General features: G+C 40.5%; 1 protein-coding gene across 3 annotated transcripts in view; it reads right to left on the minus strand.

Moving 5' to 3' along the window:
• ARHGEF9 (Cdc42 guanine nucleotide exchange factor 9) overlaps positions 1-11,423 on the minus strand; it is a 180,060-nt gene extending 168,637 nt beyond the window's left edge. For 2 of the 3 annotated variants that reach the window (XM_032848751.1, XM_032848746.1), the window contains exon 1: positions 10,846-11,423. In XM_032848751.1, coding sequence (XP_032704642.1) covers positions 10,846-10,875 — 30 coding nt within the window. In that variant the 5' untranslated portion in view covers positions 10,876-11,423. The remainder of the gene's footprint in view (positions 1-10,845) is intronic. The other variant, XM_032848750.1, reaches the window with a different exon arrangement.
• Between the last annotated feature and the right edge of the window lie 3,837 nt (positions 11,424-15,260).

A 15,260-nucleotide genomic window follows, 5' to 3' on the forward strand; every position in this document is an offset into this window, starting at 1 on the left:
TATATATATATATATATATATATATATATGAATATTACCTCCAAGTATGTGGCCTGAGAGTCCCACAGAATTGTGTCTGCCTCATAGGATATTTGGAAAAAATATTAGATAAAAAAATTAGATACACATGCAAAACACTTAGAAAAGTGCCTGGCACAAAATAAATGCTGGCCTGGTAAACATCAGCTATTTTTCTCAAGCCTTATTGCATTCATGATCCTATCACTTGTACCCTTCACCTCTGGAATGAAGGATGCCAGGCAAACATCCACTTCTAACAAGTGAGGAGACTAATGCTTGAAGAGTTACTATAAAGTTACAGACCTATTTCTCATCCTGGCTCTGTTTGGAGATAGGTGAGTGGAGAAGATACTTCATCTCTCCCAGGTTTAGTTTCTCCAACTTTAAAGTACAAACACTGTTGTGAGACTTATATCAAGTCATATGTGTGAAGGTGCTTTGAAAATGCAAAACACCAAAGAAATGTGAGAAATTATTATTGTATTAAAATAATAAAGGTTATCATCAACTGAGCCCTTGCTATGTGAAAGACACTGTACCAAGTGCTTTACATGGATTAAGTCATTTCATCCTCACATAGTACCAATAACCAGGTTTCATAGATAAGGTACTGTGGTTAATTTTATGTGTCAACTTGAGTGGGCCTTGATGCCCAGATATTTGGTCAAACGTTATTCTGAATATTTCTGTGAAGGTATTTTTGATGAAATTAACACTTAATCAGTGGACTTCGAATAAAATAATATTCTATAATCTGAGTGGGCCTAATCTAATCAGTTGAAGGCTTTAATAGAGCAAAGACTGAACTCCCCTAAGCAAGAAAGAATTCTGCCAGCAGACTGCCTTTGGACTCAGACTGCAACTCTTAGCTTTGCTGGCCTACCCCGCAGGTTTTGGACATGTACCTCTATATTCACATGAACAAATTCCTTAAAATATCACTCCCTCTTCCTCTAGACACACACACATGCACACCCTGTTGCTACTGCTTCTCTGGAGAACACTGACTAATACAAAAGGAAACTGAAGATTAGAATGGTTAAATCCCTTGCCCACAATTACATGGCTAGTCAGTGGCAGAGCCAGAAGATTAAGAATCATCTTCCTTGTTTCCTTCCTGTCCTACACCTCTTTCAATCAATCCAGCAGCAATTACCATTGATTCTATCTCCAGAATTGATGTTAAATTTTCCCTCTCTCCCCAACTTCACTGACTTCATTTCTGCAGCAATCTGTTCATTGGGCTTGCCATCTCCACTTTTGTCCTCCTCAATCCATTTTCTATAGAGTTTGTAAAAGTTAGCTTCTCAGATTAATAAGTCAACCCAATCATTCCACCGCTTCAAATGCTTCCTATTGTACTTAGAATAAATAGCCCTTGCCAGTGTCCAGCACTGTCATATACTCCAAGCTTATTAACTCAATCCCCATAACATTATGGGTAGTACCATTATTAACCTCATTTTTGAGAGGTTATATCTGAGGCACAGAAAGTTTAGAGAACATGCTCGTGGTCACAAAACTAAGTAGCAGAATCAGAATTTGAACCTTGGCAGTCTAGTTCCAGAGTATGTGCTATTAACCATGAAACCATGCTATCTTTGAGGATAGCTGATGCACACCCTCCCTGGGCCTATAAGGCCCTGTGTGAGCTAGTCCCTGCCTGACTCTACCAGTCTATCATGCCACTTGTCCCTCTCTCCTTATGCTCCAATCATACTGGTCTTCTTTCTATCCCTCAAAAATAGTAGATTATTTCAACCTCAAGGACTTTGTACATGCTATTCCTGCTGCCTCCCCCAAACTTCCCACAAACCTCATTGTCTGGTGTTGTGGTTGTTGTTGTTTTTTTAAATCCAGTTATTAGGATCTTTCCCAGAATCTTTACACGGTTGACTCAACTTAATGTCACTTCCCTGAGACTCTTTGACAAAATGTTTCCTCGTGACAATAAGGCTTCTTAGACCTAGCTGAATGCATTTATTTCTACCAACTGCCTGGTTTCCATTACTGAACAGCTTAATCACTTGCAGAACTAGTCATGTTCTAACACACACATAGACACATCAAAAAGAGCATGATGAGAAAACTTCTCAAAGCAATGGGCTCCTAAGAAGTTCCTTTCATCATGTCATGTGTTTGGGGCCTTTCTCAGTCTCTCAAGCAGAGAATTCAGGAAGCTTCAGGCTTAGGTGGGAGGATTTGTCCCTCGTGAATGAAATTATTTTTTAAGATGTTATTTATTTGACAGAGAGAAAGACAAGTAGACAGAGCAGCTGGCAGAGAGAGAGGGGAAGCAGGCTCCCTGCTGAGTGGAGAGCCGTATGTGGGGCTCGATCCCAGGCCCTGAGATCATGACCTGAGCCTAAGACAGAGGCTTAACCCACTGAGCTACCCAGGCACCCCGTGAATGAAATTCTTATTGCATCTCTTAACACTCAGCAAAGAGTTAGGTCTGGTCTTCTGAGGTCTGAATTCAGGGAAGAAGAAAAGACTGTATTCTGCCCACCCAAGTGTATACCCCTCTGTCCTGTCATACTAATTACTCCTTACATGGGTGGAAAATAGCAGAGATCACACAGCCCTTTCCTGTCTACTCACTCATCTGATTCTCACAGCAGACTCAGAAGATAAGCAAGGCTATGTGATGGTTAATTTTATGTATCAGCTTGAACTAGACTGGGCCACAGGATACCCAGATATTTGGTTAAACATTATTCTGGGTGTTTCTGGATGAGATTAACATCTGAATCTATAGACTGAATAAAGCAGAGTGTCCTCTCCAATGTGGATGTGTCCCATCTAATCAATTGAATACCTGAATAAAACAAAAATGCTAAAAGGGAACTCCTCCTGCCTGACAGCTTGGGCTAGGATAATGTGTGTGTGTGTGTGTGTGTGTGTGTGTGTGTGTGTGTGTGTGTACTACCTCCAGCTATCAAGGCAACCTCTCCCATTCTCTTACCTTTCCATTCGTGCAATGAAAGGAACCCTCCATCACTCAGTCTTATCATGTCATTGCCCTTTCTAACCAGGCAAAACTTTTGAGCCTGGCATTCAAGGATTCAAGGTCTTTCTTGATGTAGTCCCAGTTCATCTTGCCATAATTACTGGATCCAGCCACACCAGAGCACCCATATTGTATTTCCAGAACATACTATCATTTTCATGCCTCAATTCTTTGTCTAATATTGTTCTATCGGCTGGGAACATTTTTTTTTTGTTCCAGGCCAACTCTATTATCTGAAAGGCTTGACAGTACAGCTTAAATACTTCTATTCTAGGAAGTCATGTCCAATCTTCTGAATCCCCTCAACCATGTATTTGCTCTACTGTACTCATATCACCGTCTTTGTACCTTCTATAGCATTTTACCCAGGCTGACTTTTATCTCTCCTACTGAATTATAAGCTCCTGATGGCATAAATTAATCTTGTCTTGACTATCCCATACCTCAGGTTGAGACAGTGCCCTGGAAGTAGCTGCTTGATAAACATTCATTTTCTTAAATGGCCTGTTAAAATCCATTGCAGCATTGTTTACTATGGCAAATGACTAGAGATCAATAAAGGACACAGTAGAATCTTATGTAGCCATACAAAAAGAGGCATATATGCATGTAATGGTATGGAATAATCTTCAAGAGTATTATTAATTGAAAAACAGGCAGGAACAGAACTGTTGAATATGCTAACTATATAAAGAAAAGAAGTGTGTGTGTGTACGCATGTGTATATATATATACATAAGTAAATGCTTGAAAAGGCATAGGATATATCTATGCAAACACCTAAGAAACATATGACAGTGGCTGTCTGTAGACTGTGCAACCAAGAACCAGGGGCAGAAAAAAAAAAGAAAAAACTTATGAAAACTTAATTTTTACCTCAATCCCTTCCCTGCTCTTTGAATTTTGTGCCATGTGCATATATTACCTATTCAGGATAAATAAATTTTGTCATGCATCTATTACATGGGGAAGGGAACATATTGAGTTGTTATTAAGTACTGACATAAATTTCTTTTCAGATTAGCTAGAAGGACCCTGAGGAATGTTATATGATTACTTGGCAATTGCAAACAAATGAAGCTGTGGTTCTGAGCCAAATGGGATGGACTTGGGCTCTGAAGGGAATATAAAAATTAAAACAATAAATATTTATATAGCTTTTACTCTCCCCCAGGCATTGTTCAAAGTACCTTATATGCATCCACTCATTTAATCTTCACAGCAACACTATCAAATGGGTATGTACTACTATCTTCCCAACTTTAAAAATGAGGACCCTGAGGGGTTAAGTAGGCTGCCCAAGACCACACAGACAATAAGTGGCCAGAGCAAGTATTTGAATTCAGGGAATCTGGTTCCAGGGTCTATGCTCCCAAACATTATACAATGTTGCTAATACCAAGATGGAGTGATGAAAGCTAGATAACTCTGCCTGTTGTATCACCAGCACCTAGCAGTTTATAAATAACCAATAAATACATTGGATAAATGTATGAACTGATGGATGGACCAAATAAATTGATGTGTGCATGGGTGAGTAAATCAATGAGTGGATGAGGAATGGATAGAGGGATGGGGGTGAATGGGTTGTAGCTGGATGGGTGGGTTGTGGAAAGAGTAAGGTTTTTAAAATCAGATCTTGATTTGAAATCTGATGCTGCCCTTTAGTTACCCCTGAGCAAGGTACTTAAACTCTCTATCCCTGCTTCTAAACCAGACTAGGCTATGAACTCCCAGAGGGCAGGGATATTTTTCTGTTTCATTCCCTGCTGTATCCCCAATCACTAGAAGAGTACCTATCATATGGTAGATGCTCAGCAAATATTTATTACAAGACCTTATAAACTAACAAATGTGGATATTAAAACCCATTTTGTAGAGGCTAATGTGAGGATTGACTGAGATTACATTTAGTGTAACTGGCATATAACATGTGAGCTTCCCTTCCCTTGTCCCCGACTAATGAAGATTACAGAAGGCACATTTAACTGAGAATTGAGATATGCAGATTCTTTTCCCAGTTACTGAGGGACATTCAGGAAGGGGTCTGCAAACCTTTTCTACAATGGGTCAAATAGTGAATGTTGTAAGCTTTGCAGGATATGTGTCTCTGACAATTACTCAACTCTGCCTTTGTATCATAAAAGCAGAATGGACATGGCTGCGTTCCCATAAAACTTAATTTATGGACACTGAAATTTGAATTTCATATAAATTTTCATGTAATTTCATATAAGTGTCACATAGTATTTTTTTTCAATCTTTTTTCCAGCTATTTAAAAATATAAAAACCATTCTTAGTCTGTAGGCTGGATTTGACCCGCAGACTGTAGTTTGCTGACCCGTGATCTAAGGACTTGGACTAAATTAAGCCCAGTGTCCGTCAGGTTGGACATTATACCTGAGGCAGCCCAGAAGTAACATAAGTATTATAAAGAATAAAGCCTGAAACTATACTTGCCATCAAATTCTGGAAAGTAGATAACAGAGCGGACTGGATCTGTTCTGGTTTAAGAGAACACCTCAAAAAAGGAGGAGGCTCAAATTTTGTTCCCACCCCTCATTTCCCCAGGCTGAACTGCATTTTGAAATTATGTCTATTGTCAGAACTTCAACTGTCACTAATACCTCCCAATCCACTGAGCTTGATACATAGGTCACACACTGCCTATTGGATATGCCCCATACACGGCTATCCAAGCATCTCAGACTCAACATGGCTCATACTGTACTTGCCATCTCCTCTCTCTACCTCTTCCCTAAACACTAGTCCTCATTTTGCATTCCCTATTTCTGGAAGGGATATCCTTATTCATCTGGTCTCAAAAGAAGACTCTGTCACTAGGAGGAAGCAAAGGAAGACTAGGGTATGTCACATCTTAAATGATCTTTCATCAGATTGATGGCAGTATTTTGACTATGGCAGCATCAGTCAGGCTATGGCTCATAGTCCAAAGCCAAATTAAGTCCTGAGGTTCTGCGTTTTTACACTGGCAGATATACATGTGAATTAACTGTGGCAATGACTGTAGATTGTCTTCCACAGCCCACTCTCCCCTTCTTCCTTTGTATCAGAAACTTGGCCCCTGATTGTTGGCTGTGCACACTGCCACCCAGTTTACATGACTACTTTCCCAAGTTTCTCTTGCAGCTGGAAACATTCTTGTGACTCAGTTCTGACCAATGAGATATAAGTAGAAATATTAAATAGGACCTTTAGGAGGATTTCTTTAAAAAGGATAGCGAAGTTCTTTTCCTCTTCTTTTAACCTTCCTGTTTCTTAAATTGTGGATGTTAACTGATGTTTTGGAGCTTCCACACCTATCTTGGGACCATTAAGCAACCTCAACAATGAAAGCCAAATGCTCGGATAGTGCAGGAGAGATGTTCCTAAAAGCTTCATGAAGTTGCCATACTGGCCCTGGTATGCCTATCTCCTGACTTCCTTTATGTGAAATAAAACCTGTGTGTTTTAAGCCAGTGTAGTTAGATCTCTGTTATTCACAGCAGAATCAAGCCAACTATCAAAATTAGTAATTGGCCATTTTATCTTACCTATGCAGAGATTTCTACCAACTCCAACATTGTGGATTTTATAAAGGTCACATGAAATTTGGCATTGAATTTAGTCTATGATTTCATATTCTCCAAAGCAGTGGCATATTAAGTGTGGGACAGTGGAAGTGGGCAACTCTCAGTGCAGGCAATGAGGGAGTGCACTATCTATAGAAAATTTTCTAAAGATGAAAAGTCAAATTATTTTTATCACTATGAATCAGTAATTTTAAACAATGTCCGTAATAGCATGCTCCTCTCTATAGAAAACCTTTTATTGGTCGAAGTTCTAAGCTACTGTTGTTATTGAGTTTTAAATCATCACCTTATATTACTTATCCTTTAATAGCACTGCATTCTACAAGGAAGTGGATTCAGTTGTGCCCCCCATACCACCACCATATACACAGACTTTATATGTGTTCCCTTATTTCCTTTCACTTGCAAAGCTTTAGAATTATTCAAGGTAGCTTTGGGTGAATTTCATGTCTGCAATCCCTCTGGTATTACATGTTTCATCACTTAAATAGTAGGTTCAAAGTAAACAATGATAGCACTGTTTGTAAAGTCAAAGAAACAGAAAGTAAGTCACTACAATTCTGTCATTCTATTTGACCAATTGGAGTTTTTATTTGTGCTTAAAATTTAAAACACCAAAAATAATACAAACTGCATGTGTACTATTTTTGTTTAGTAAGTGCACATTTTAGGTTATATGTGAGATGTTACTGAATTTAAATATCTTTTAAACTGAAGTTATTTCCTCTTTTTCATTACTAATTATTTTAAAATTAAAATCAAAACAAGAAAATAATTATTACTACATGATTATTATTGAAAATACTTTTGTCATATAAATGGGAATATTAAAATGAGTTATTCCAGATATCACATATGCTAAGTATACCACATCTCTAAAGTAGTAATAATATAATTAATCTTATTGTACAGAATTTTAGAAAACAAGGAACTGGCTTGCTGGTAATTCACATAGAACCAACCCTCAATTAGCCCCATCAGAGGCCAGGAACCCAAAGCAGATCATTTGATCATTGACTTAGAGATGAAATGTCCTTGCCTACATCCACCCATTCTTCATTCATTCTAGACCCACACTCAGCTGTATGAGAATCAGATGGGTGATGAAAGGAAAAAGACACAAATTATCTACAAATGACTCTGGGTATAGCCATTTTACCCTTGTCCAAACCACCATCCCCTCTAACCTGGACTATTTTAAGAGCCTCCTTACACCTTTTACCTTTGCTTCACTCAATTTATTCTGTTAAATTTTAAGGCAGATTATGTTCCTTATATATTCAAACCTTCCATAAGCTACCCATCTCACTCAGATTAAATGTCCCCAGGGAAACTGACTTCCATGCTGTTCCTTAAACAAGCCAGTTGTCCTCTACCTCTCTCCAGCCCCTTTCTCTAGCTGTTTCTTATGTCTAGAACCCTCTTCTAAATATCTGCACAGAGCTTGTTTCTTTATTTCCTACACATCTATGCTCAAATGTCACTTAATCAGATAGACTCTAAATCATCTGTCTAATATATCATCCCATCCCCTATTTCTCTCTATTCTTTTACCAGGTTTTCTTTTTCTTCTTAGTGCTTAGCACATCCTGCCATATTAATTTGTGTAATTGTTTAGTGAACACCCAACTCCCAGAATGTAAGATCCATGAAAATGGAGACCTTGTTTTTGCTCACTGCTATCTCCCCAGCACCAAAATCAGTGCCAACTCATAGTAGATACTCCATATTTTTAATGAATTAACAACCTCAATAACACCTGTGAAATAAGGTATTTTACACCCATTTTATAGATGAGAAAACTGAGATGAAAGAAGTCTGATAATTGGTAAGTGTTTCAGAGCTGAGAAGTATAAAAGCCAGGACTTCAGCCTCAGACTTGTGACTCTGAGACCAGTACTCTTTCTACTCTAGGCCTAACTCAGCACAAACTGCATTGCAAACAGAAGTTATGAATAAATATACTAAACAATTTACTATCAAAGGTGTACTCACAGGTTTTTTTAACACTCTCTACTGAGACAGATTTTATTCTGTAAAATCCCTACTGGTGTTTCATGTTCAAGGACTTCCATTCACATGTGACACGTGCAATCAGTTAAAGTAGTCAAATGTTCTAAAAAGAAATCCCACTGTTATAAAAAGCCTAATATAAATTTCAAGCACTTTGCAAATGAAAGAACAAGGAGTAAAGACCTTTTGACTGGCCACATTATGAAATGGTTGCTAAACAAATAATCCCTATTTTTTTTTCCAAAATGAGCCATTTCGTCCAACATTTACTTTTAGGAATCTGGAATCTCAGATCTCCAAGGAATTTTGGTCATCATTAATAGCCCCATTTAACAGATGAGAAAACTGAGATTCAAACATTCCTATCAAAACAATAGTAGGGCCAAAACTAGAGGTTTCCTGCCTCCAGACGGGAATAAATTTTCTTAAATTCTGGCAAATGATTAAATAAATGCTTTCATTATATAATATTCACCACTCAAGTCCCCTAAAAATATAATAAGAAATCCCTATCAATACATCTTTAATTCCATAGTCTCTACAAGGTATCTGTTATTCCCTCCTTTCTCTCACACACAATTGGCAAGACTTCAGATTTCTCCCATTAACTTAATCTGTTGTCAATGGGTGGCTCTGGACCCCTATACTAAAATATATTTAGAAGAGGTGGGAGGTCTCACCCATACTCAGCTGCAAGAAATACCAGGACTGTCATGTTTTGTTTTGTTTTTCAGGCAAATTTCATGGCATTAGTTCATCCTGAAAGAAGTGTTTCCCAAGATCATTACTATTTGTTCCTCTCTGCCTATTGGCACCGCTTGAACTGTTGATTTTGTGAAGCAGTGGAGAGGGACAATGATAAAAATACAGAAGACTCCTATGCTAGAAACAGTTTTGCCTTCATGGAGCTGTGTGGCCCTGGGCAAGTCTCTCCCATTCTCTGGTCTGCAGCTTTCCTGAATGGATGACAAGGACTTGAAGGTCTTTTCTGGTTCTACAAACATTTGAAACAGCTTTGATAGGACCCCAGGGAAGGAGAGAAGCTTTAAGAGTCTCTTAAAGCTCTGGCATATAGGAATATAAACTGGTTGCCTTTAAGAATCAGTGAAATAGAATCCTAAGGAAACCATGAGGAAAGGAGGACAGCTCCTCTGAATACAGTCCTAATCCATACCAAATTCCTCTTCCCTTCCAGAACAGGAGTAAAAAAATAGTTAAATATCAGTTTTTACCCAACTGCTTCAGGCTACTTTCCTTCAGCTGTGGGTTGTGCCTGGCAGTGCAGAAGTGTGGGCTAAGATTGCCAACAACTGCTGCTGCCCCAACCCAACTGCCCTCTAAGACCCTCTCGCCCAATGCCTCCAATCCCCCAGAGTCTCTGACCATACTTGAGCTACCCCCGGCTGAGTGAGTGATGCATCATGATGCAGCCACCATTTCCTCTCTTCAAGGGAAGTCATTCCAAGGTCTCCAGGTGGGGAAGGGAGCACCATAGAATAGAATGAACTGTTGGAAGATAATACTAAACACACACACAAGCACACACTCCTTAGATGGGGGGTGGGAATGAGAAAGAGCTCTTCTAACTGAATAGGGCTCAGACACATTTCCAGGATGAGGGTTTCTGCAGGTCTCTCTCCTTTACAAAACCCCGAGTGGACAGCATGACTCCAGCCCAGGCAAGAAAGAGCTCCAGGGCCCCACTATGCAGCATCCTTGAGAGTCACTCCCTAGCCCTCAAGACCTGAGACTGGCCAGAGTGAAGGGGTACATGCAGCCTATTTGGGGGACCATGAAGCTCTTCCATACTGCCTTCTCCACAATCCCAGGCTTTTTGATTACCCTCTCCCTCCCAAACCCATAGCAGCTCACCGGCACCTTCAAGACTCACTGTTCCCAGGGAGACCCTCTGCCAGCCCCCTTTGCCCCCTTGGCCTTCCAGGTAACCCCCACTCTCATTACACCCCAATGGGGGATTTGGGTAGGGATGCAGAGGGGGATGGGAGGGGTCTTTCTTCAGCAGGCGATTGAACAAGGGCTCCTAAAATGGCCACAGCAAGCTCGCTACTGTCTCAAGGACAGTGGCAGAGAGGGCGGTGGGCAGAAGCCAGGGGGCTCACTGCAGGGCCGCGGGCGGGTGAAGAAGCCCGGGGTGGGGCTAGGGGACTGAGGTGCAGGGAGGGTAAGCCGAGGTTATATGCACTCACCATTCCTGATCCGCCCCTTATCCACTGCATGGTGCCCGTGAAGTCCGGCTTCTCTGAGGCCTGCGTGGCTGGCGCCTGTAGTCTCAGGCAGGCTGGGCTGGCAGGGCTGGATCGAATGAAAGCCCAAGCGCCCCCTCCGCTTCCCCTCCTCCACAGCCCTACAGCCCAATCCCCTCCGCCCCGGACCTCCCCTTCAGTCAGGTTGTTCCTTCCCAGCTGGCAGGCTCTGCCTCTCCGCCCTCCAGCTCCAGAGGTGCTTGACTGGGAGAAGCGTAGGAGGAGGGTCCCAACCGACTGTCTTTGTCCCCTGCCAAGGCTTCAGAACTGAGAAGTGGGGTGCAGGGAGAGGGTGGGTGAAAATGACCTTCACTGGGGAATAGGCGGAGGCCACCTCTTCCTCCCTCCCCACCCGTGCTGTAGTTAGATGCTGTTTATTGTGGGGCTTCCCAGTTGTGTCAGTTGTGTCGAGTCAGCTAAAAGTCCTCTCTAAAGTTGCCAGAGGTGTTGGGCCAGCCTCTGAAATAATAAGATCCTGCCCCAGTGGAGCCATGCCAACAGTCTCTTGCCTCCCTTCCCCCAGCCCTCCCTCTGCATACTCCCCTCTGATCCTCTCTCCTATTGTGTACTCTTCTGGGGCTTTCATCCTCATTACTTTCGCTTCTCAGAACAACCCTGTGAACACAGGCATTAGTATCTTCATTTTACAGATAAATAAATGGAGGTTTAAAAGATGGAAGAGATGGAGGTTTAAAAGATAAAGCCTCAACTTTACCCTCTGCAGCTTTCCAAGCTTCTTTTTGCTAACGCAAGCGCGCCGGCGCGCGTGCGCACCCCTGCGGCGCGCGCGCAGGAGGACACACAAACCATTCCAGGATTTTACTTCACATCCTCAGGAATGTGAAAGGTAGCTTGTGGATGGATGAATTTTCCATTTAATTATTTTGCTGAGAATGAGTCAAAGGAACATCAGCAAAACAGGAAAACGGAGAAAACACCCACCTCTTCATAATGTCCCTAAATCTGGGCAATGCAACCCAGGCTGACACTTTTAAGCTGCTGAGTGTTGACATTCTTGGTCACATTCACACCCATTATTATTCCATGTAGTCCTTACAGTTACCCTGTAAGAAGAACATGACAGGGATTGTTAGTTAGCCCCCTGTTAAATATATAAACACTGAAGCCCAAAGATTGAAAGATATTTGCCCAAGGTAGCACAGCTAAATAGAATTATAAGTTGTTGTGTTTTTTTGTGTTTTGTTGTTGTTGTTTTTAAATCAGGGACAATGAATCACTCACCTTGGTATTTCCTACAGTGGTGACTGTCACATAGGAGATATCTAATAAAAACTTGGATTGGGGGGCCTGGGGGTGGAGCCTCTGCCTTCAGCTGAGGTCATGGTCCCAGGACCCTGGGATAGAGCCCTGCATCGGGCTCTCTGCTCAGCGGGGAGCCTGCCTCCCCTCCCTCTCTGCCTGCCTCTCTGCCTACTTGTGATCTCTGTCTGTCAAATAAATAAATGAAATCTTAAAAAAAAAACTTGGATATTTTTGACGGATGCATTCATTCATTAATATTGAATCCCTATGTGCCAAGAATTGTGATAGATGGTCAGGATGCAAGACAGAGTTCTTCATGGACTTTGCAATCTACTTTGAGTGGAGGAAAAATAGATAACAAATAAGTAAACAAACAGGATAATTAAAGGTTATGATATATACTTTCAAGGATTATGGACTAATTTATGTGATAGTGAATAGTCCTGGGATTGTAGAAGTTATAGACAACTATAGACAACAAGTTATAGACAACTATATCATTCATAATCCAGTCAAGAAAATAGAAACAACCCTAGATCTTTTAAAGAGAGAGCATTTAATATAGGAAATATATCTTACCTGCAGAGCTAAAAATCAAACAGGAGATGGTGAGGAAAGCCAACATTTAACAACCACAGAAAACTGCTACCACCCATAGGGCTAGATAGATAATGGGAAAGGTAATGTTGCCAGGACAGAGAAACTGGTGCTAAACTGAAACTAAAATCAAGGGGTGAGTGGCCTGATGGTTCAGAAACCATGAATGGAGGAGTAGTTAAGCAGATGCTGGAATTGTATAGGAGATACAGCCATTTCCAGAATATATCTCTCTGAAGCACAGGGGTGGGAAGTAAAGGAAATACCCCGTTTCTTCCTTCTACCTGCTCACAAGACTCCCTCAGGTGTCTCCCATTGGACAAAAGAAGTGAGAGGACAAGAAAGCCTAAGAAATTTAGTGTGAAAAAGAGGAGTGGAGAATAGATCCGAGCGCAGACAGCCCTGTGTTAATGTTAATGTTTGTGCCTAGAAACTCTTTCTGAAGAATAAATGTTCATCCCAGAAGTATAGAGGCTATTGAATTCTGTATGTCTTACATACCTACGACCAGTTAGAGGTGATATGATATAGTAGGTAAGAGTAAAAGCTCTGGTGCCAGAACTGCTTGGATTCAATTATTGGCTTTGTTACTTACTTGGGAAGGTTATTTAATGTCCTGTATCTTGAAAGTTTCCTTATCTGTAAAATAGGGATAATAATAGTGCCTGATTCATAAGATTTGATGAATTCATCAGTGGAGAAAAAATATCTACCACAGGGCCTGGCAACCAGTAAACATTCAGGACGGGATAACAGAAATTTGGAAAGGGGGTTTCCACAATCTCCTTGTCCCAGATATTTCCCTTAAAGCCCTGTGATCTCCTAGAAGCCCATTTGGTACTTAGCCTGGCACCAAATCTCTAGTGGACAAGTGCCCAATGCTGTCCTCTCTTCAGCCATGAGCAGCTTAAGGAGCAAGACAGTCTTAGTTTAGTCCTCTGTCTACTACATTCTTTTTATTTGAGTCCACAGTGATACAAGAAGCCCAGAGGCAAGCTTCTGGAGGGCAGAGGCAGGCTTCTGGGTGCCAGAGGCACCAGCCTAAGCTGTTCTTTACCTGTGTGCAGAACTGAGTGAAAAGCTGAATTCAATACTGATGGGTAACCTGCGACAGTACCCAGTTTCTTTGTGTCTCAGGTTCCCCAACCATAACAATGAACACACTAATTTTCATATACCTAATAGTGTTAAGCAATCACTTATCCATAAATCACAGTTGGCAAGATCTTAAAGATTATCTCCTCCAACATTATTATTTTACAAATGAAAAAATATACCTCCTAGGAATGAAAGGGACTTCAAAAGTCATAAAACTAGTGGCTGAGCTGGACTGAAAACTCAGACTCTTGATTCTCAACAGTGAGTAGAATGCAATAGTAAAAAAAAGGACAAAAATTAGAAGTATACAACTACAATCATGCTAGTATTGAAAGCCTAAGCCTAACATCTGTACTATAACCCATGTTGTTTTGAAAAAATGATATTATTTAGTACATAGATCACTACTATTCTTATTCATTCTCTTGTAAATTTAAAAACAAACAAGTAAATAAGGTAAATAAATAAAGTGTTAATACAGATGGTGATAAGTAATAAGTGCTATGAAAGAAAGTGAAAAGACAGTGGGGGAGGGGAGAGAGAATTTAGGTAAAGAATGATTCTCCAAGGAGATGACATTTAGTTGAGGCCTACAGGCTTAAAATAAGCCAGTCAAATAAAGAGGTAGGAAGAAATTTTTCTAGGCACAGAAAACAAAGTCCGAAAGTCCAAAGATTTGAATGGGCTTAGTGTCCCAGGAACAATGAGAACAATGAGTCTGAAACCTGGAGAGAAAGGGAGAGAGTTATAGGAAACAAACTTGGCAGAAACCAGGTCACATGAAAGTCACACCAGAAAATTTGTATTTTAATCTAAGGACAACAGAAAGAGAAGGGAGGGAATTGAGTGGGTTTAAGGGAGAGAATAAATTGATTTGATTTACATTTATAAAAAAAAAGTGTCCTGTGTGGTAAACAGATTAAAGGAAAGATAAGAAGTTGAAATTGTTGCTGTTGCTGTCAGGAGAGCAGAGGATGTAAATAGACTGTAAGATCAATGAAGACAGCAGACAGAGGTAAACATTCTTAGGATGTATTTTTGATGTAGAAACATCACAGCTTGGCAATGGGTTGGATGTGGTGTGTGAAGGAACAGAAAGAGGAATTATAGATGACTCCAGGTTTTTGGCTTAAGCAACTAGGTAGATGGTGGCACCATTTGCTGATGCGGGAAGAGTGGAATAAGTGCAGGTTTGAGGAGAGAAAGAAATCAAAACTTCCATTTTGAATGTATTAAAAACTGTGAACTGTCAATTAGTCATATTAGAGGAGATGTAAGAAAGACAATTGAATACACAATCCTGGAACTCAGGAGAGAAGATCTGCTTGGAAATATACATTTTAGAGTCATCATCATATAGATGTATTTATTTATGTATTCATGTATTTATTTATTCATTC

The sequence above is a fragment of the Lontra canadensis genome, unplaced genomic scaffold (assembly GCF_010015895.1).
Source record: "Lontra canadensis isolate GAN:19392208 unplaced genomic scaffold, GSC_riverotter_1.0 scaffold207, whole genome shotgun sequence".
Taxonomy (NCBI): Eukaryota; Metazoa; Chordata; class Mammalia; order Carnivora; family Mustelidae; genus Lontra; species Lontra canadensis.